General features: G+C 48.9%; 1 protein-coding gene across 1 annotated transcript in view; it reads left to right on the forward strand.

Annotated features, from left to right (window-relative positions):
* The window catches only part of igf1ra (insulin-like growth factor 1a receptor), an 80062-nt gene that overhangs the window by 32159 nt on the left and 24589 nt on the right, over positions 1–23314 (forward strand). The window contains exon 3 of the mRNA XM_086163746.1: positions 21918–22218. Coding sequence (XP_086019872.1) covers positions 21918–22218 — 301 coding nt within the window. The remainder of the gene's footprint in view (positions 1–21917; positions 22219–23314) is intronic.

Consider the following 23314-nt stretch of genomic DNA (forward strand, 5'->3'; position numbering starts at 1 on the left):
TTGTTGTGATTTGATTTTGGCGGTTGGTGCAGCAGATTGGAGGGGGTGATCCGGGTGTGTGCGTGCATGTGTGTGTATGTGTGTGTGTGTGTGTGTGTGTCGGGGGGTTCCATTTGGTCCCCCCCCCCCTCCTCAAGTGGGTGTTTTTTTGCATGAGATGCTCTCCAGTCTGTCTTCAGGCAGACAGACAGCTGGTCAAACAGGCTTAGGAGAGCAGTGAGCAGTCTGGGCTTTGACTTAAACCCATTAGGTCGTCTTTACTACTGTTTGGTCAACATCCTCCACTTGGACTGTTTTTATCGTGTTTTTAGGCAGAGCGTCCGACGGAACACTGCGCTCCTTTGACCGCGCAGTCATCTGAAATCTCGCCGTAACTTGTAACGGCAACAAGTTCTCCGAAGAAAAAAAAAAAACACAAAACGCCGACGTTTCATGCTCCGGCCTGTGCCAAAGCGTCTTTAAGTCAGTGTGTGTTGTTGTGATTGAGTCTGATGGAGTGTGCTGAGAGGGTAGGGGCCCCCTTGCCCTGCCGTGTGTGTGTATGTGTGTGTGTGTGTGTGTGTGTGTGTGTGCTGTTGTGTCATGTAGCACGTAGGCTTGTGGAATGCCAGACCGTTCGCTCTCCCCTTGTGGCAGGTGGCCTGGGCGGGCGGAGCCAGAGGAGCGGGTACCGTGAGGGTGCAGGGCAATGCTGGGATCAATGGAATGCACTCTGGAGTCAGTATTAGGGAGGCTGATAGAAAAAGATTAAATTTCACAGGCAAACATTTTTTGAAAACATTTTTAAAAGGGGCCTCTCTCCCAGCACGTTCCATCCAGCCAAATAGATAATTCAGTTAGTTCAACATCAGGATATGATTTATTAGCTAATGTAATTCAACACTGGTCATGGCTTTTCGTTACCGTGACCTGGATGGAAAAAAAAAAAAAAAAAAGCAAATAAAAAAATAAATAAATAAATAACAACACAAGTTTTTCCTATCTCACAAGAAATAATACGGAGTGTTTACTTACACCGAGATCTGATGTTCGTCCAAGGAACCCGTTTATGTAATGTGACGTGACACTGATGCACCTCTGCCGGGTGTAATGATTTTTCTTTTATTGCGTTCTCCTTTGCCATCTGTATCATTTCTCTTTAAACACCAGCCAGCGGGTGCCGGTCAACCAGACAGTGCTATTTTATTTGAACACTGGCCCTATTGTGGGTACTAGGAATGCCTCGGAGTTATTTGAGACCAGACACATAATTATACCATTACAGGAACAGTGATGCTCGCTGTGAAATACTGCGATTTCATTGCTCTTTGCTCTAATCAAAATCTATCTCACGTTGTTTCGGGGGTTCGCAAACGGCTCGCGACGGCCACGGCTTCATTTCCCCAAAAACCCATTCGGCCGCGTGAGCCGGCTCGCCAAAGGTGTCTCGTCAAATGAGCGCATACCGATGTCAGTCCGCGAATTGAAACCCTTCCGCCGATGCTCGTCCCCAGACTGTCACGGCAGGTACGTGCACGTCAGCGCGCACGTACCTGTATCGGCGAACTCGCGCCGGACGGATCGACGGAGCAGGCGAAGCCAAGAGTCGACCGGATCGGCTCGTGGCGTCGTCTCCGTTGTCGCGGCGTCGCTAAGGCAGCGGCGCTAACCGCAACTAGCCGCGGCGAGGGAGAAAGACAATGGACCGATGGTGAGACAAGTTACTCTGTCATTCCGGCTTATTCTGGAAAGATATATCGAGGCTTTTCTTGACCTACCTTTTCCACCTCTTCATCTGGTGGAGCTAAACCCGGCGATTGATGATGTGTCATTGGATCCAAGAGCGGATCAATGGGTCTTAGTCCACCGAGGGGCCGGCTTTTTGCAATCCATCATCGAGGGAGGTTGTGTGTGTGTGTGTGTGTGTGTGTGTGTGTGTGTGTGTGTGTGGAGGGGGGGGGCAACGCATTTAGCGCTGTCTCACGAGCGTTCATTGTCATTCAAGTGCAATGGCCAAGCAGCTGGGAGGAGGAAGGGAGCGAAACCTCCGACGGGAAGGCGACCTTAGCTCAACCGTACCATCTCGATTTGTCTGGAAGGCAACATCAAAATATAAACGGCCGTGTATTCGTACGAATCGTCGCAGGCGCAGCCGCAGAAGGTGTTCTGTCGTCGTGCTCTAAAGGAGAACGCAGTCTTAACGTTTCAGCACAGTAGCTGTACAACAGCAGAACCTCTGTCGGGTCCAGGGCAGCCACCTTTCAGTCGGTCTGCTGTCTGTTACTCTCACATCTGGATCCAATAGGAGCGGCTTCCTCCTCTGAAGGAGGGACACATATAAATAGCCAGGCAGCCTTAACCACACGATGCAGCGCAGCCTGGATGTTAGTTCATTTGTTCGCTCCGCCGGCCCTCTTTTGCGCCGCCGAGCCCAGATACCGCGCAAGACGTCGCTGTTGCCCCCCTCCCTTGCACGTACCCCACCCCCTCCCGCGATCCCCCGACCTCCATAGACTGCGGCTTGACTGACACACGTGTGCCGAACGCTCAGCGCAACGTCCGCTTTGGAAACTGAAAAACACGGGTGGGTGGGTGGGCGGTCGGTTGGCGGGCTGGAGGTGGCCTGCGTGGGCTGAAGCCTGTGGGCTGAAGAAGGGAAGCGATATATCCTAGTTGGAGCTGAACGACCTCTTTTTATTTTTTTCCATTTTTTTTTTTTTTTTTACGAGATATGAATTACAGTGCGAGTACAGAGACCACACCGTCGCATTTGTGCACATCTGTTTGATTTGGTGTCTCCATGATGCCAGATGAAGAGCAGGAGACACGCCGCATGTCGCCGAGTGGAAAATTTTTTTTTTTTTTTTTCAAACTCATCTTACGATCGAAGCATATGTTTGTGCGCTATTTGACCGAACACATGCCCCTTTTGTGTGGCACACGTGTTTGTCCCATCACAGAGGCCCGGGCCCAGCTCCGCCCTCCCAGATTTAAACTCATTCCAGCGAGAGGTGGGTCTGCTCAACTTCAACGCGGCCCCCGCGATCCGTCCCCCACCCCTTCCCCTTCTCCTTCCCCCTTCCCCTCCGCCCGGGTCGGCGTTAGACCAGGCGAGAGAGCGGTTGGAGAGGGGATGGCGGAGGCGGTGGGATGGCGGTGGGGGCGGCGAGCCGAGGCTCTTGCTTGAGTGAGTTTTAATTTGTAATTTGTCTGCTTACAGCAGAAGACGCTGCAGAGTGGCGGTGGCGGCGGGTGGCGGGGAGCAGATGCATTAGCGCCGATGCACTCATTCACCTCAGACGAGAGATACACACACCTCCTCCACACACACACACACACACACACACACATAGTGACACTTATTATTGCACCCCGTCGTGTCGTCTTAATGGCTCCGGCGCTGTTTTGCGCTTTAAGGCCCCTTCGGCCTTTAAGATCTGATCGATCGATTTTTGGGAGGGGGGAAAAAAAAAAACCAACGAGCCGTTCGCTTGTTTGTTTGTTTTTGTTTTATGCCACCTTGCAAAAAATATTTATGCGTAAAAAGTTTTTTCCTCCTATTTCTGGACTACAAAGAGCAGCGTGGGGGGGCAAAAAAAAGGGAAGGGGGCGCAAATGTTACAGCACGGCTCTCGTGTTGCTTTGAAAGCATGCCTCGAGAGGCTGCATGTGTGTGCGTGTGATGTGGTAACTGCAGAAACATGGCGGTCGTGTTCCAGGGGATGGAACTCGAGATTGTCCCCGTTCCCCTCTCGCTGGCCTCTCGAGGAGGAGCCACCGGCTCTCGCTCCTGCCCCGCGCCGCCGCATGCCTGCGCCTCCTCTTCCAGACACATAGCTTCAGATTCCCTCCCAGGCCATGAGGGTATCAGGTTTGTTTTGGGGGGCGGCGGGCGGAGGGGGGGGGGGGGAGCGAGGGGATGAGGAAGGCCGGTATATTGCGAGGGGAGAGCGGGTGGTGGTGGTGGAATCGGGGCAGATCTCCGCACCGGGATAGAAGAAGCGGAGATATGGAAGGGAAGAGGTTTGTGGCTGGAGCGGGGGGTCGAAGCGGATAAAACAAACAATTCCCTCCCGCCCCCCCTTTTACCACCACCACCACCACCCCGACCCCTCATCCATAAATTCCATACCGGCAGCTGGGAGTTTGCGAAGCGGCCATTTTATGAATGAGAGAGAAATGGAGGGATGGAGGGAATTAAGGAAAGAGAGCGAGAGAGGGGGAGGCGGGTCAGGTTGTGTGTTGTGTATATGTGTGGGTGGGTGAGACGCGGCTCAGAGGCGCTTGTGGTGGATTCGGTTATGTGCGCGTGCGCGCGTGTGTGTGTGTGTGTGTGTGTGTGTTCAAGCTGAGGAGGAGCCACGGGTAGGCCCACACACATACACTCTTGCCTCTTCGCAGGCTTTTTTTTTTTTCTTGTGTGTGTGTGTGTGTGTTTGTGTTTGTGTTTTGTTCGTGCCTCTGCTGAGACGCTGTACAGTCTGGAACAAAGGCCCAATTTGGGGCTGCGCTCCTGCCCTGCGACTCCTCGTCGCGCCGCCACAGCGAATCCGTCCCCTCGGGGGAGCGCCAGGCTCTCTGAACGCTCTTATAAAGTGGAGAAAGAGAAAGAGAGAGACTTTATCTACTCAGATGGTTTATTTGTAAAGAAAAAAAAAAACAGAAATTTAAATGTTCCACGTTTGTCCCGGTTGCAGAAAGAATCCACCGGGTGTTTTATTCCCACAGTTTTGCCGAACAAGTGCAAAGTGGCTCCGTGCACTGATAAACTTTCGGTAAATATATACTGCTCAAAAAAATAAAGGGAACACTTGAACAACACAATGTAACTCCAAGTCAGTCACACTTGTGTGAAATCATAGTGTCCACTCAGGAAGCAACACAGATTCATTTTGACTTGTTTTAAGGACATTACATCAAAGTTGGATCAGCCTGGAGTTTGTTTTTACACTTTAATTTGGAGTGTGATTCCTAATCCAGACCTCCATGGGTTGATACAATTGATTTCCATTGATCATTTTTGTGTGATTTTGTTGTCAGCACATTCAACTGTGTAAAGAGCAAAGTATTTCATAAGAATATTTCATTCATTTAGATCTAGGATGTGTTTTTTAAGTGTTCCCTTTATGTTTTTTGAGCAGTGTATATTTTTTTTTCAAAATGCGCAGGTACCTCCTTCCACGCAGCAGGTGTTAGCAAACAGCTATTCATGAATCCACGTGAATAAATAGCAGCACTGTTGGGAGAATTCTTGCTGGAATCTTGTTTTTTTTTTCCCCCTTTTATTTCTTTTCGGTTTCAAGATGCACCAGTCGAAGTTTTCCCCCTTTTTTTTTTTTCTTTTTTTTTTTTTTTTTTCGAGGGAACTGTCACATTCTTTTCTCGCCGTCTTTGAGTGAGTCTTCTGTTCTCCTTTCGCCCGAGAAAAGTATATTACATGGACGCTTCGCGGCACAAGGCGCCGAGCTGCCAAGACGTATCAGTCACTCGCTTTTTTTACCGACGGCCAACTTGTATTTGGCCTTAAACCGCCAACACGACGCTCGCACAGTTGTCCCCGTGCCTCCGCGGGGAGTCCGAAGTGTTTCATGCATGACGGAACCGGAGTCTTGAATGAAGGGAGAGTCGCTGAATGCAATTTCCTTTGAACCCTCCATCCCCTTTCCGAGTAACTTATGACCGTCGGTGAATAAGCCGACAGGGCCTTTTCAGGACAACGAGGGCCGACTAGCGCCGGCGCCGCGCCCGTTGTTTGTATATCGACTGGAATTCTGTTTAATTTCCACTCGCCGTCGTCAATTCCAAACAACGAACACATCCCAGAACCGCAACAGCTCTCATGTGCGTTAACAGGAAGAAATAGAAATACAGTAGAATCTCAACTTATGAATTTAATTTGTCGTTTAACAAACTGATATATTCGCAAATCGAATCAATGTTTCCCGCTGAAATCAATGTCAATCCCATTGATACGTTTCCGATAGGTTTATTTGTGAGAAAAAACAGAAAGGAATCAAGGCTAACATTCATTATCGCCGTGTTTCCGGTGTTCTTTCTCTTCTTGGCAGCACTTGAACCGCGGCATTGCCTTCACTAAATCAGCAAAAGTAAAGCCTTCCCGCTACCGCTATCTCCAGCTACCTGTCGTTCATTAATCTAAGCTAACAATCGTTTTGCTTTGTTAGCGTAGTCGCCCCTTTAGCCCCACCAGCTGCCTTTAGCGCATCTTTTTTTCTTTAATATCGTACATATGGTCGACTTGGCTTAGTTTAGTGTGCTCGGCAAGAACTGTAACACGAACGCAACTCTAACGCCACGTTTAGCTATTATATCCTCCTTCAGGTCGATTGAAATTCTTAACGTCTTCCCACAACGCTAACACTTTTAACATTACATCACATTACAGTCATTTGGCAGACACTTTTATCCAAAGGGACTTACAAGAAGTTTTAACTTATTTTTGAGTTGCGATGTAGGCTAACTTACTGAAAAATCACAGGAAAGTGTTATAACAGGAGAGGCACGACAATGGAAGATGTAAACAACACGGTGTAGCAACGCGTTACGCTACAGCGCCACAAAGCCCGTGAGTGTGTTTGTTTGTAATTCCAGGCGTCGATAAAGCCGAGGTTCTGCTGTATTCAGAAAAGCCACATTAGCCTACATCGGTAAGGTCAGGCAGAGTGCAGCCATTCGCGTCGTCATGGCGATCTCAGCCCCCCCGCGGTCTCCCACACAGACCGCTAGGTAGCAGGTGCCATTAGCCAGTCAGTCACCGGGCCGGCCGCCGCCATGTAACGCCGCAGGTAATCAGAGCTGACACAGAAGCGACGGTGCCTTCGCTGTCGCGGCGGCGGCGGCTAGCGGGGGGCGCAGGGGGGCTTCAGGAGGGGGGGGGGGACACAAGGACGTCCTCTGGTGTTGTTTACCCCTCGTAGCGGCACCTGATCCCACCAGCCTTCTTCTCCTCCTTCCACCCTTCCCCGAGGCTACAGAAAAAAAAGGGAGCAGCCTCTTTCTGGAGATGATTCAAAACTCTTGTTTACACATCGGAACCTGCTTGGCATCCAGAACACATCGGGAACACAGTTTTATGAGCCGGGTGAGCTCATTTGCTCTCAAGGCAACTCGGTGAACTTGTGTGTCTTCAACCCCCCCCCCCCCCGCCGGAGGACATGCAGTAATAACACGCTTCAGGTGCGTCCGCTGTCACCTACATTTAGCAGGAATGCAGCGCCGCAGGCGTGCACGGGCCGCGGCGCCGCCGTTCTCCTGACGTCACGCAAAAAACAATCCTTTCCGAACGTGTATCGGTTATGCCGATAATTTTACACCGACGGATGAGATTTTACAATACGCCCAGCAAATGCAAGGATATGAGAATCAGAATAGGAGGTCATTGTTCGAGTTAGCGCTGGATGGAGAAGTTTTCGAGAAAGGAAAACGCAAATGCCGAACAGGGCCCCGGACGAAATTCCGACCCAGATGAAGGACCCAGTGTGAGTGGTCGACAAAAGAAAAAAAAAGAAGACGGTGAGCTGGAGGCAATACAGCGAAAGCTAACTTTCATTTGGATTCACTTCCACCGGTGTGTGACGAGAAGCTATCCAATAGCTTAGCAAGCAAGCTAAAACGCCATCTCCAAACCAAACCACCTATTTTGTACGCATACGTACAAACAATGAGAAACAGGCGATTTTTTTTTTTTGAGAAAAACCACAAATGTAAACGAGAAAGCCCTCAAAACGAGCTACCTTGTCGCTGAACTCGTAGCTAAATCAAAATTAAAAAACTATATGTATTATATGTATTGTGTTAGAGTGTCATTTTGGTTGATGGTGTGCCCCAGGATTTTGTAAATTTAAAAAATGTGCCGCGGCTCGAAAAAGGTTGAAAATCACTGAATTACTGTACAGAATTGTGTGCAAAGTGTGCCTTTGGTAAGAGACTGTGAGGGAAGCTGCACAAAATGAGCGATCTCCTGATGCGACCCGGGATCTGGCGATTTTTAGGATGGAGGTTTTTTTTCTTATCCTCATTTTCTGCCATTTTGAAGATTGATGTTGGAGATTTTAAACTCTTAAGGCTGTAAAACTTGTTAACTCTTTGACCAGAACTCCCCAGCACTTTTACCTTACAGCACTCCATTTGATTATTGACCTACAATCAGATTCAGGAAATTTTGATTTATTTTCCGCACATTTGAAGGCACAAGCGCTAGCATAACAACCTAGAGCAGATGCAGCATCTATAAATACATAAAATCAGATAAGGTAAAATGAAAATAAAGGGAAATATAAAACAAGAGTAACTGCAATTTCATGTGAAAATTTCCAATATTTCTCATCATCTCTGTTCTCAGTAGAGTATTTATTTTTGTAATATGCTTAAGGAAATCATATATTTGATATGGAAACGAAATGACAAACAAACGGGTTCGTATTTAATGATTCACCGAAAGATGCGATACGCAAACCTTGTGCTTCCTGAGAGACCTCCCGGTAACTTATCGCTGTCTGAATGTAGTTAGGATAGCGATGGCGCAACAGTGTTGCATGGGACGGGGACACACACAAACACAAACACACACACACACACACACACACACACACAACTCCTCTGAGAGGTCAGGGCAGAGTAATCGTAGCTCTAATCAAACCACCACAACACAAAGCAGCGCTTGGAAATTTGGCAATGGAAAAAGGCCCGGAGTCAGAGCCAGCTCTTTGATGGCTTTCTTTTGAGTGGTAGTTAAAGGATATGGTCTCCTGTTTCCTGTGTTTGCTCCGTCTTGCTGTGTGTGTGTGTGTGATTGATGGCTCACTGATTGAGCAGCATGCTCCCATTCCCTCTCACAGCCAGCAATCTGTCCCCTGGCTGTCTGTAGCCAGCCTGCCCAGCGCCGGCTGTTAGACAAACATGAACACACACACAAACACACACACGTACACACACTCCCTAAGTGCATTCTCTGGGAAATCACTGATCGAGCAGGTGTGAATCCTTCCCGTCTCTCGGTCGCTCTGGAAAGAACGTCAGATTGATATCTTGCAGGATTTCCATTTTTTCTTTTTTTTACACGGTTAGGATATTATTCTATCATCTTTAACGCGCGACAATGGGGTCTTTGTGTCACCGTCCGGTCAGAATCGGGGGGGAAGCTAAAACAAGATACACAAGTTTCCTCTGTTTAGCAGGCATGCTGATGTGCGTCTGAACCACTTCCAGATGCAGATGCAGCAGTGAGCAGTAAATATAGCCTCGGGCCCTCCATTTGTTAAAGTTTATGATGTGCAATTTGGCAGCTTTCAGACCAATAATAGTTCACAAGACATTTATGAAATAACTCAGACAAATTATTGCATCTCGGGACAGCGGGGATACGGTAGTTCCCCCGGCAGATATAGAATTTTTTTCATCCGCAGGTTCCCACAGGAATGCCGGGGAAACAGAACGGATCTCCCGACCGCGGAAAAAACAAAAAAATGAAACGCCGTAAAGCGATCTGTTTGTAGAATCCGGCGGGCGGCGAGGAGCCGACGCGAGGGGGGCCGATAACTCCGGCCCGTAAACGAGAGGGAGGTCAGACTGTGAGAACGATCGCTCGGCGTGTTTGTGCAACAGGGGTCGAGCGAAGTGTGCGCTCGGATGTCCTTTCCGTTTCTGTTTATCTTGGTCCGGGACCGATCGGCGCGAGAAGATTAGATCGGCGCGAGAAGATTGAAAAAAAAAAAAAATTGAGACTCGCCGCGGCGTGCACGCGACGCATCGCCGGCGGAGGCCCCCTATCGGCGACCCTCCGTCCCCGTCCCCTCCCCTCCCCCCCCCCGCGGGCTCAGCCCGGATCCGTTGGTTTGTGTGAGGTCTGCGGCGACGGGAAGACAAAGGCATATTTTTCAGAGCGGGGTAGAGGGTTGGGGAGGGGGCAAAGTGGGCCGTGGTGTTCGGCGGCCCCCGTCTACGTCCCAACTGAAGGAGAAAGTTGTCTGTGGCCCCGGAGAGGAGAGCAAGAGGAGGAGGGATATTGCCCACTGTGTTCAAACTGTGTCTTTATGTCTCCCCTGACTGTGAGTGTGCCACGGCATTTCACAATGGAGGCCATTGTTTGTTTGGGTGGGTCGGGGGGGAGAAAAAGCGTGGGTATTTTGTTTCAGTCATTTCTGGAAGTCTTATGTTTGACACGGTGGGGGCTTAGCACTTCCTGCGGTCGGAGGGCTCGCTTGTTCTCAATGCCCGTTTCTCTGCCTCCTCCTCTGGCATCTGTCCTGCCCTCCCTTCTGGTGTCATCTCTTTAATGGAAGGTTCGTTTATTTATTTATTCGTTTGATTTTCGGGTTCACGCCGCGAGAAGCGGGAGGGGAAGGATAGGAGAGGTATTGTGCTCCGCCGCGCCGGCCCGGGTCAAATTTAAAGGTCCGCGCGACATCCTCCCCGACGCCGGCCCCTCCGGTTCCTTCTGGTACCCCGATGACATTTCACCTCTCTGGATGTGTACTGACTCCTTCTTAATCCGACTAAGAGCTAATCTCCCACGGATCCCGGTCTGAATGCTGCATCTGTCGCGTAGCAGAGGGCGATCTGACCGACCGGGGCGGGGTCAACCCGCCTCGCCTCCGGCCCTCCTCGGACACAAGAGACGAAGAGACGATCCCGTGGAAAAAAAAAAAAAGCGACTCTTAATTCGGGTTTCTCGTTTTGCTCCGATTGGCAGACGCGTCGGCGTTGCCCCGGGTCTGCCAGGAAAAAAATGTCAAGTCTAGGCGTTCGAGGACGACACATAACGAAGCGCGACACGCCGATCAAACCCGACGTTAATTAAGAAATATTTGCCCGAGTCAAAACATGTTTATATTCGCGCGGGTTCAGGGCTACCTGTGTGTGTGTGTGTGTGTGTGTGTGTTTTGTTTTTGGTCTTCATGTGCAAACAGACCACACACTGACCTGTTGAAGACCACACGGTGGACATCAGCGCTAACTAATTGTGATGTGGTGGTGGGAGGGTGCTACGAAATGGGGTCTTTGAAAGGTCTGTTGCCCTACATCCCTGCATGTGTGTGTGTGTGTGTGTGTGTGTAACATAACGTGTAGTTTCTACCGAAACAAAAAAAAAAAACACACACCTTCACCAAGGGGAAGAGTGTTCAGTCAAGCTTCTGTACTCGACATGCTTTTATAGTTTCTTCAGTCCTTCTTTTATTCCGTCCGCCTTCTCCTCCCCTCCTCCTGAATAAGGGTGGCCATGTGAGCCGCTGAGGTCCCTAAAAGGGGCAAATGGAGCGGAGTGTTTATGTGTGTGTGATAGAGAGAGCGAAAGAGAGAGAGAGAGAGAGAGAGAGAGAGAGAGAGAGAGAGGAGGATGAAGAACTGAACTCTCCGCCCCCTCAAATGAGGAGGTGAAAAATGGGGATAGAACCATGATGTCACCGGCGTCCAATGGGAAGTGCGGGCTGGGGGACTGTTTAAGGCCTGTCAGCTGTCCCGCTCCGTCCGCACCAACTTCCCTCTGCTGCTGCTTTTGGTGCAGCGTGGAGGGGGGTTGGGGTGTGTTCAGGGTGGGGGTGGGGGTGGGGGTGGGGGGTCCACCCGGTCCACCGGCCGTCGCCCCCCCACCCCCACCCCGCTTCCCCCTCGTCCCGTTTTTTTGCAGCTCGCTTTTTCGTCTCCGTAGCGAGATACCGTTTTTTTTTTTTTTGCCCCCCCCGACCTGAAACCGTGACGTTAAACTAAATATGGCAGAGATTAGATTGGGCGGGCGGGTGGGTGGGTGGGGTCGGTCAGGGGCCGCGGTTTCCACACCGTCGTATCACGAGTGTGCCGAGCGTCTCGAGAGCCGGAGCGCAGGGGGGGCCCTTGCGTCAAGGGCGAAATCTGATTAACTCGTGTTTAACCGCGCAGCTTATGGCTTTGTGCGTGAAACTTACGGAAGGTGACGTAACGAACCCCCACCCCCTCTCCCTTCCCCCCCCCAGATCCCCCGAGTTTCGTTTGTTTTTAAAGAAAAAAACCTTTAACTGCGCAGGCTTTTAGCGCGCTGCCATATTTGGTGCCGTCGTTGCCCAATTATTAATGAGGCCGAGCGTTTACAAAGACGTTTTTACAGCTCCGCCATGGCTCGTTATTGCAATTACATTTTTAGTTCTCGCACCGCAACCTACAACACCTAGGTCACCTCCAACCGCTTGTAATGAAAGACGCTCGACTTTTGTATTCACGCCGTGCCAAGTATGAAAAGGGTGACGTGACTAACCCGGAGTGTATTCCAACGCCGCCAGATAGTCCCCGTTGTTAGTTTTCTGTGGTTTTATCGCCCCGCAAACACAGCGGTAATTTCTCTCCGTGCCGCTCGGTCGTCGAGCAAGTACCTGCGCGCCACATGCGCAGGAAAAGGAAAGGCAACGAAAGATTTCCTAGCAAACTGGATGCGATACGATGCCCTTTTTTCCTTCAGTCCCATCTGGGAATGTGCGTCCGATCGGGCTGTTACTCTTAAAAGGACTGGCCCGGAGTCTCGGGAAAGGCTCTCGAGTCAGAGAGAATACTCCCATCGTGACAGATGTGTCCCCGCTGAACCTGAACCTGAAGCTTTTAAAAAAAACACACACATAAAAGCGTGATAAAAAGCCGCCCCCCCCCCCCCCAAAAAAAAAAAACCAACAAAAAAACGGAGAAATTAATTAAAGGAAAGAGGAAACCGCCCCCGAATCCAGATGTCATTTGAAGTGGCTAATGGGACTTAGCAGAACGTCAGGCTTCGCCGAGGTGGCAGACAATGAGGCGAATGTCCTCAAGAGACGAGGGGTTGCGCGCCAGAGAGACAGGCTTAGCGAAAGCATTTCGCCGCAGTCTGCGCGCCCGTGCCAGCAAACAGCCACTGTCATCCGAGCGACGAGGAAATTTCAGACTGCAGCGCGAGCTATCATGACATGATATACGGTCGATGACACGATTCCCCCCCTTGTACACACTCGCGCACGCTCGCACGAGGGAAAAGGGCCACGCCGCCGGGAAACGGCTTTTCCGTCCCGTCGGTCAACCAATAGCCTCCGCGAGCGTTCCGTCCAACCTGCGAGGAACGCCGACGGGGAACTTATCGGATATTCGGCCCTAGCGGCATTAGGACACCCCGTCGTCGGAGCCGATTGGAAAAAGAAGACGCGTTATTTTGAATAAAGATTTCGCACCGGGGACAAGAATGTATGCCGGACAATGTGCCAGGACGAAGTCTGGGCACAGCGCTCACCGCAAAAGCTACAGATGGTCATCTACAGAAATAGGACTTGGCGTCAGCGGCTCTACTATTCTGACACGATGAAGATGATGATAGACTGAACCCGGTTCGGGCTCCGAGTAGAAATATGACACTGCGGATTGATGTTTGCTTTTCGGCGTTACGGTGGGAAACACCGTGTGAATTTAGGTGTACGAGTCGTCGAAATCCCGGTAACGAACAGACGTCTTTAAAAAAAAAGCACACGTACGAGAAAAACGGTCTCGTCGGAGAACGATCCGGAGGAATAATCGAGGAGGAAGCGGCGGATGGGTGGGCGGAGATCGATCGCTATAGCAACCCCGTCGAGAGAGACGCCGGCGCGTGTTTTTCGATTTGGAAGGTCGTGGAGAAACCGACCAAGTTCCCCGGTTCGATTTCCGCGTGGAGTTTGGACGTTTGCCCCGTGTCTGCTCGGGCTTCCACCTGGTTCTCCATGTTCCAAAAAACATTGCCCAGCCGTATGAATGAGGGAGTGAATGATTGCATGTCGATCTAACGCGCAAATGAGAGTAAATATTTGCGTTTCTCTAAATGTGAATAAGAGGGAGATTGGTTGCATGTCTCTATGCGTCTGTTTGATGTGAATGGTTGCGTGTGAATATAACATGCAAATGAGAATGAATGGTTGCATGTCTCCATATGACATGTGAATGGACGGATGTCTCTATATGACATAAATGGTTGCGTGTCTCTATATGACACGTGGATGGTTGTATATCTCTATGAAATGAATGGTTGTGTGTTTTTATGTGACATGTTGTATGTCTCTATATTTGTTAAATGTTTGCTTGTCTCTCCATGACGCGGCGTGCCCGCTTTCTGCCCACAGCCCGCTCGGTTAGCCTTTAGCTCCCCCCGCCATTTACACAGCAAGAATGATTTACTTCCGAGAGTTTGATGCAAGTTTAAAAACTTAAAACAAACACAGCGCTTTCATGATGGCAGGGGGAATTTGTTTTGAACAGAAAATAAAATAATGGGGAAATAATTTAAACTCCACTTGATGTTGTTTGTGCTGGTGTTCGCCCGCTGGCTTTCTTACTGTTTTCGCCGTTGCATAAATAACCGTATCCCGCCATCGCGGCCCAAATCAGTTGATGTTCGGTTGATTGGGTTCATGATTAGATACACGTTTCCTCTCGAACAGATGTAGCCGGGGGGGATAATCAGATCCTTCAAGGTGGCCCGAGACGCGCCGTTCGCATTCCTCGAAGAACTTCGTCCACATGCGGCGCGGACCGCCTCGGAAAAAACGGGGCCTCGAGTGCAAATCGGACGCGATTTTAACGCCAGGTGTAAAACAGGACGCGGCTGAGATAGCAAAACAACTCACCGACCCGGTTCGCCGGCCGCCCGCTGCCAGGAAACGCGCCGTATCTAATGAAGGAGATCTGGGAAGTCGGCTATTTTTAGACGCATCTTTTAGCGAGGGGGGAAACACCTTTAGATTCCGTCGAGAGGAGAAAAAAAAATGTTTTGAGTTTTCCCCCTCCGGTCGTCTGCGCACCTGGCTGTGTCGTGTGACCGGAATGATAATGTCAGATCGCATCTTTTCCGTAAAGATGCTCCCCTTTTCTCTCAAACGCTGAGATCAGCATGAGAAATTAAGCGTAGCAGGTGAAACGGGGAACGTGCACGCACAGTCGTGGTATTTACGGTGAGGCGAAAATAGTACTTTTCCTGCGAAATGGAGAGAATTATAAAAGGGGGAGTAGGTGAGGGTTTGGGGGTCGCGACCGTAGCGATCTTCAGGAGACAGTTTCTCATCGCGCTGTGGAAGATTGCATTGCCGTCGTTTTTTTTTTTTTTTCTCCAATCATGGCTCCTGGGTGGCGTCTGTCTGGGAATGAGCTGGGACTCTGGGAATTCTGGCCTGCGAGATGTCAGGTCTGCGGGGATCGCCGTGCGACCCAGATCGGGGTTATGGGTTTGACCTCGCATTTTAAGATTCTATGTGCGTTTACTCCTTTTTTTTTTTTTTTTTTTTGCAAATGATCTGACTACGCTGGAGCTTCCTTCCTTTTCAACGCATCTGCCAATTACTCTTTAATACTTTCATTCGGCGTTGCGTAACTCTCACGCGCTACGAAAATATGCCGGAAATATCCAAGTATTTATTTTCGTCGCGTATTTTGATTTACCGGATGTCGGTTTCGGGCCGTCCTCGACCGAAAAGGCCGCGTACCTGTGTCCCGTTAGCGAGCGCGGTCGTCGTCAACAACAACAACAACAACAACAACAGCGGCAGCTGCACTGGGTCGGAGGCCCGAGGGTAGAAGGAAGGGGCGTGTGTGCGTGTTGTTGTGACTGAAGCGAGTGAGGGGAAATGCCACGCATGCCTGAACACACAGACCAGTGCATAGTTGTGTGGAAAATACATTGCTGGTCTTTAGTGGTCACGGGAGTGGAAGAGACCCAGAAACACTGGGACGGCGAGGAATGGGCTCACGCACACCTTTGTGCTGGACTGAAGAGAGATTTAGCCCGACTGTCCTGAGCCAGCTGTCTGCACGAGAAAATCACGTCATGACTCTGTGCGCCCCCCCCGTCCTCCCTCCCCTGCGGTGAAAACCCTCCGATCAGCAGAACCGTCGATCTTGCAGAACACAGAGGTGGAAAAAAAACAACTTTAGATTACGATCGGTCCGTCCTGGCACCGGAGAGCGTATCGCCGCCGGTGCAAGACAAGCGGTGGAATCTCTGATGTGGTTTTGTCTTTGGCCGTGAGCGCAGGAAGCATCCTCTCCCCGGCCGTCTGGGCCGATGCGGTTTAAACAAGTGTCTGGAGCGATCCGCCGGGAGCTCCCGGGGAGGATCGGATTGCCGGATGAGGATGTGGCCTGATAGAGCCCGGGGAGTTTGGGGGTCGGGCCTGCGTTCCAGCGCGGCGGCGGCCCCTGATAGGCCTGCCGTCTGCTACTGTATTCCGGCTCTGCTACCTTACCGCCCGCTTCTGCTCGGCTCCGGTAACCTGAGCTCGGCGGCCCCCGAAAGGCGGCGTGGGAGGCTTCACATCCAGGCGGTGCGGGTCACGCTTTGCTAAATGCAGGGGACGAGGTGCTAGATTTCAACATTTCCCCTTAGATAGAGATAGCTATTACAAAAAAAAAAAAAAAAAAATGCTTTCACTTGAAGCAGTATGAAAATTTGATGTAAAAAAAAAACTCACTGTTTTAAAATCAGGTGCAAGATCTTTTTCACACACCCCCAGCCAAAAAAAAAAACAAAAAAAAAAAAAAACACCAGAACAATCTGGTGTGTGTGTGTGTGTGTGTCGTTTCCCTCCGCCGCTTCGGACCAGGTTTCCTTTAAATTATGGTTTCACTGAATCTGAGGAAAAGCCATACTTAATCACTATGGTTACAACGCCCCCCTCCTATCGCCTGCTCAAGAGAGGACTTGTTTACCATCCTCGCTCCAGACTCAATAACATGTCAATCATCGGGATTAGAACCTCCCCTTCCCGCCTGCCATTGGTCCGTGGGATGGCTCTTGGTTTAACCCCCACCCGCCTGCGCCCCCGCCGCCCTCCTCCCCGCTGAGAATAATGAATGATTTCCCAACTCCCTGTCATGGTTCCCACTTACCTCCAATGACACACAGGAAATACCCTTTTTTTTTTTTTTTTTTTTGTTATCATTTTGCATCTCGATTTACATCACGTGCTTTGCAGAGATTTTTTTTTTTTTTTTTTTTTTTTGTATTTTACTCTGTATTTCTGGGGCAGCGATGGCACGCCGGCGCTAAACATGTCAGCAGTCCTCCCAGTGTAAACACCGTAGTAGTCGACTTCCGTAGCCAGCTCTCTAGCAAACAGGACATGACTTGCATTTGGATGAGAAAGCATTGCTGCACTGGAATCATCTTCCTCACAGGCATTCAGTAAAGCGAGGCATCTGTTCATGCGCTGAATCCTCTCATCCGCCCTCCAACACACACACACACACACACACACACGACACAGCATTTACGGGAAGACATTGTTAAAATCTTTCCAGCTTTTTTTTTTTTTTTTCTTTCTCTTTTATCAGATTAAAGTTTTTTTTTTTTTCCTGTTGTTGATGTGAACTGTGGGTAGAGCGAAGGGGGCAGGACACGGTTTAAGTGCTCGGTGTCACATGACCCCCGCCCCATCCCCTTTGCACGCTCTGCTTTTAGAAAAAAATAAAAAAAAAGAGGCTAGGCCAGCCCGAGGAAGGAATAGATTTGACACCCGCGCTGCTCTGCTGCAGGCTTGCATCTGTTTCCGTCTGAATATGACACTTACATTGTTGCCGCAACCCCCCCCCCCCCCCCCCACAACAACAACAAACCCCTCGCCTCCCTTTCGTGGTTCTTTCTCATCGCCGCGCATCTTTATTCCGCCGTGATCGCGTTTGCGGCTCGACCGGCCCGCTCTTCTCAAGTTTCGGTGTTGTTGTTGCAGCGGAACAAGGGATTAACATTCTCCCCTTGAATCCTCTGCAGCCGGGAAGATTCTGCAGATTCTTCACATATTCTAGTGACTGGATGATACCTTTAGAGCAACAAAAAAAAAATAAAATAAAAAACAAACACAGCGCTCTAGTGTCTTGTCTCCCGGCCTATTAGCGATGTATCTAACGGGCGTCATCGGGATGCACCAGCAGGAAACCCCTGGTTCTGTCATGAAATGAGGTCATGACAGCAACCAGGCCTGAGATGTTCTGCTACGATGACATTCATTTTTTTTTTTTTTTTTTTTATCATTACCGTGTAACACGGGCGTCAATTTCAAACAGCAGAAAATCCTGTTGATTATCGGAGGTGTTTCCTCTCCGGAAGCCCCGAAATGCCCCGAATAGCTGCGCGTGGAGAGCAACATGGCAGAAATAGGGCCGCATTAGGAGAATCTATTAATAGAGAATTGTATCCTTGATACCACGGGTTGTTTGGTCACACAGTGAAACCGGGTCGACTTATATGGATTTAAAGCAGCAACTGCCCTCCCGAAACACACACACACACACTTTCTTCTGATGGAAGGTATGCATGTTTGGAATTTCTCTTCATTGAGGAATCTGTTAAAATGATGTGGAAGAAAGGAACCTCCTCCAATAAAGGCTCATTAGAGTTTGCTTTGGCTGCCCCCTTTTGGTAGGATTCCAAGAAAATGGAGATTTGCTGGTGTTTCTTTTTTTTCCCCCCCCTCTCTCTCTCTTCTTTCTCCCTCCTTCTGCAAGTGCGCAACGCCGATCGGGTTGCTTTAAACGCACTTAAGTCAGCAGTATTTTTACAATCAAATCGTAGCTGTGGTACAAGATCCCTTGCTACGGCACTTTTTTTTTGTTTTTTAGCTGTCGTTTTGAAATTTAAAAAAAAAAAAAAAAAAAAAAAATCCACGCCATTTGTGTTGGTGCAGGTCCAGAGTACTTAGATACAGCATTTGAGAAATTGCTGCAAATGTAGTTACCTGGCAGCGCGAGGCGTGCTCATGTGGCGCACGTGTAGCACGAAGACATATAGTTAAATACACTACTTACTCACGCCATCGTGAAAATAGACTCACACAGAGTTGGTTGTAAAGCCTCCAAGTCTTTCTTATGAGGAAACAATTATGATCATTTACAGAGGGATTGCAGGACATTGAACAATAAAGATATTGTATCAGGTCGACTACAGGCGGAGATGTTTTCTTTTTTCGCTGTATCCTGAATGAATTTTCCAAACAGAGAGTTTCACCTCTTCTGCACGATTAGATCCGAGTGGACGGGAGAAAAAAATGCCAAGTGCGGAGAGGGAACGCTTTTTTCCTTCCACACCCCCTTCTTCCTCGCAAGGTGGAACTAGAAATCTGCGTTTTTGCAGGATGGCTTATTAACCCGCGCGGATGTTTCGTAAAGTTACATGAAACATTCATCGGTAGATTAGCTCGGCGGCCGTCTTTGTTAATGAACTTAATTAATTCAGATGCAAACCGAACAAAACAACGGGCCCTTTTCTTCTCCCCGCGGAAAAAAACATACCGGCATGTCACGCTCACACGCGTGTTCGTTTTTTCCGTGACGGATAGTTCGACGCGGCGGATATAGCTTAGATAATGACACTGAAACGAGAAGGAAGTAATATGGGCGGCATCTCAGTCGTGAAATGATAGCAACACGCCATTAGAGGTGTCAGTGTACATTTATCAGATAGTGAGCGATCACGTGTGTGTGTGTGTGTGTACACGCGAATGTTTCCATCCCTCTCTAGAAGGTGGTTGCCGCGGATGCTGAATTGCCATCCTTCTTATTTCTACTCAGCTTTTTTTTTTTTCAGTGCAGCTTTATCACCCCTGTGGGGAAATTTGTCTTCCTGCATTATGACAATAAAACACTCTTTGGAGGTTCCCAAAAAAAAAAAGGTTTAGAGGTTAAACGGATGAAAATAAAAGCTTCTAAACACAATCGGCAGGTACGCCGCGCTTTTGTCCGAAACTAGGACTCTCGGGATCAGTTGGCGGCCGATTTACATCCGTTTTTTTTTTGTTTTTTTTTTTACACCCGACGTGCCGGCATCACAGCGGTACAGTTTTGAACGTGAAATAAAAAAAAAACGCCTCGGTTTTCCATCTTCATCGGAGACATCGATAATAAAAGTCCGAGACGGATAAACTAGTTGCCCAAGAGGCAGCGAACGCATTTCCCCACGTCTTATCACTCTAAGTCTTCCCATATTGCGTTGTCTTTGGAAAGACCTATTCCCCGGAGATGGAGGCAGATACATTTACGTTCTTTTTTAGCAATTTCAAAAAGATAAATCTGCCAAGCACAGTAACAAAGTCGAGCGCAGAGCGCAATGTGTTATTGATAACACGTTGCCATGAGTCGGGTTCCTCTCTGATGTTCGGCAAACAATAGGAATCTTCTATTAGTCATCTTGCTCTCGCTCATTTAAAACACACACAAAGGCAATAAATCTAGACTTGTTATTTTTTTTTCTTCTACAGGCCACGGAGAGACTGCAGCGGTAATGGGAGGGAAAAGGTTTTATTGTATTTCAGATTATTAATTAAACGCGGGTGAATTTCTCGAACGTTAGTTTTAAAAAGAAGCGATGAGTTTATTTGTTTATCAGCGCGCTGGAGGAAAAAAAAAAAACAAAGTGGCGATATTTGCGCGATGACATCGGCTTCGCATTTCACCGAGAAATCCACCGTCGTGTCGTTTCTTCGAGCCGCTCTGGAACACGAGTTGCTCGGTGGAGCTGCTTTCCAGCTCGGGGTTGTTTTCTATTTATTTATTTGGGTTTTTCGGGACCCACGGGATTCCTGTGAGAATCCCGTGGGATCATTCAATGGGATCCAACTGGAGTTAATCTCCCAGGACCAGAGTGGGAAGGGGTTGGTTGTTATTTTCTTTTCTTTTTTTTTTTTTTTTTTGTTATTTTTCAAAATTCCATCTCTGGGATGGGATGGTGAGGAAAGTGAAAATCCACACTAACTTGGGAGTTACCTGGGATGTCTGTTTTTATGGCCTTCGGTGTGGTGAAAAATGTACTTTAACCCTTAACCGGACCTTTCTGTTGGTCGAAGTGCACTTTTATTTTTAGTTTTCAATCTTATTATTTATTAGCGTAATCGTTGATTTTTTTCTCTGTTTTTTTTTTTTTTCGCATTTTCTGGTGTAAAAAACCCAACACTCTCACTCCCAATGCGTCAACCACCGGACGAATTGCGAAAGTTAGTGTCACACACTGACGCACCTTTTTGCGTCTCCTTTCGGTTACAACACCAGCGAAGGAACGCGATTTCTCATTTACAGTAGAAATATGTGGAAAATACAAAGCCGGCTTTTATTTAGGTTCGGTTTAGATCTAGATGCGGATGTCGATGTGGACATAACGTTCCGGGTTTGGCGAAAAACGGCGAAAAAGGGGTGTCTGGCGCTTCGGTCTGTGACGCCGAGGGAACGTTTGCATTTCGTCAGTCGGTCGACGCACTCGGAATGAGGATGTGTTCGAAACAAACCCGAGGAACAGATTTATCCCTTTGTATATACACTGCTCAAGAAAATAAAGGGAACACTTAAAAAACACATCCTAGATCTAAATGAATGAAATATTCTTATGAAATACTTTGCTCTTTACACAGTTGAATGTGCTGACAACAAAATCACACAAAAATGATCAATGGAAATCAATTGTATCAACCCATGGAGGTCTGGATTAGGAATCACACTCAAAATTAAAGTGTAAAAACAAACTCCAACTTTGATGTAATGTCCTTAAAACAAGTCAAAATGAATCTGTGTTGCTTCCTGAGTGGACGCTATGATTTCACAGAAGTGTGATTGACTCGGAGTTACATTGTGTTGTTCAAGTGTTCCCTTTATTTTTTTGAGCAGTATATATTGTCTCAACAGAATGCGCAAATAACCCCTTGTTTTACCGTCGCTGAGCCGATTTTAACGGCATTTTCAGACGCTCTCCCCGCCGCAGCTGTCTCCTATCATCCGCATTCTAAACGTTTGTTGTTGTTGTTTTTTTTTTTTATTTCAAATTTTGCAAATTTTGGGCCCCGTCGGTATCTGTTTCCCGTCCGTCTGACCCTTATCGTCCTCGGTGTTGTTGCAACACTCGTCCAGCTGTGCAGACTGTTTACGACAACCCAGTGCTGACCTCCCTCCTCCTCCCTCTCCCCCCACCAATCTTTCCCCGTCTCCTCCAGTTTGTCCCGAAAACTGCAGGCACGCTTGTACGGACAAAGGGGAGTGTTGCCACAGCCAGTGCCTGGGCAGCTGCACGGAGCCGGACAACGACATGGCCTGCTCCGCCTGCCTGCACTACTACCACGAGGGGCGCTGCGTTCCCGACTGCCCCGCCGGCACCTACAAGTTCGAAGGCTGGCGCTGCATCACCATGGACTTGTGCTCCCAAGTGCACATCCCGGGCGATGTTCACTTTGTCATCCACGGCGGGGAGTGTATGCTCGACTGCCCCTCCGGCTTCACACGAAACGAGACTAACCGGTAAGGATGTGCCCTTCACGTCTGATAAAAGCTCCCCGCTGAATCGCGGGAGCCGTGACGGACGACGCACTGCATTTAGGAACCCCCCCCCCCCCCAAAAAAAAAAAAAAAAATGAACGCTTTCTTTTCAAGTCACCTGAAATATTGAGCGGCGGTTTAAGTACGCTCGTTTAATGCTCTGTTCTATATCTGACTGAAACGGGGTCATAAAGTTAAGTTTTTATGGGATCATAACCTTATCTTTCTGCTGGCAGAGCAACCACGGGCTTTCTCTTTCCGTCTGCAGCGCTGCTGTTTCTCCGTAGTATTCGCAGACGCTGAAGGCACCTCATGTCCTGTTGTGTACTATTGCATAATTCATCCATTTGCATAAAGCAGCCTTGAGCTGAACTTCCCCCGACCCGGTCCTTCGCATGTTCCTTTTCTTAAAGCGGCTCCCGCAAACTGCGAGTGCTTCGGGCCGCGCGCACGTCCGACTATAAATGATTCAAATTCAGACCTTGCGCTGACAGACGCCCGCGAGGGCTTCGGAGGATCCCGCCACCGACGGATTTTTGCAAATGTATCGACAAGCGCTTTGAAATTTAGCGCCATTCGAAGTGGTTCATCAGAAAATTTTGGTTGGATTTGTAGAAAATCGCCCATTAGGCCATTCAAATCACGACCTCCACCCATAAATCTGGACCACACTCTTGAAAATGATCAACATAAACCCATCAATCTCGATAGTAGCGGTGAAAAATGCTGTCCTGTCCGGACGTGAAAAAGACAGGATTGGTGGCGACGAAATTCTAAAACTCTTTCCTCAACATTTCACCGCTCGAGGAAAAATCCCAGATTGTCGGTAAAGATATAACGGATCTGCATCCACCCCGGTGTGTGACTCGAACACGACCGGACGAGTCTTTGGAAATAAAATGCGGCGTGAACACTTTCGGGACACTTACCGACCCGCTGTCACCGCACTCAGCCGTAGGAAACGGCAGAAAACGTTGTAGTACGTTGTAGACTTAAACACGTCCGTGCAGAGAGACGCTTCCTGTCTCGGCACAACCAGAAACGTCAGCTCTGCTGCGAGTGTAATCATCAACAAGGG

This window comes from Fistularia commersonii, chromosome 17, assembly GCF_037954325.1.
Source record: "Fistularia commersonii isolate RoL2024-O1a breed Wild chromosome 17, RoL_Fcom_v1.0, whole genome shotgun sequence".
Classification (NCBI taxonomy): Eukaryota; Metazoa; Chordata; class Actinopteri; order Syngnathiformes; family Fistulariidae; genus Fistularia; species Fistularia commersonii.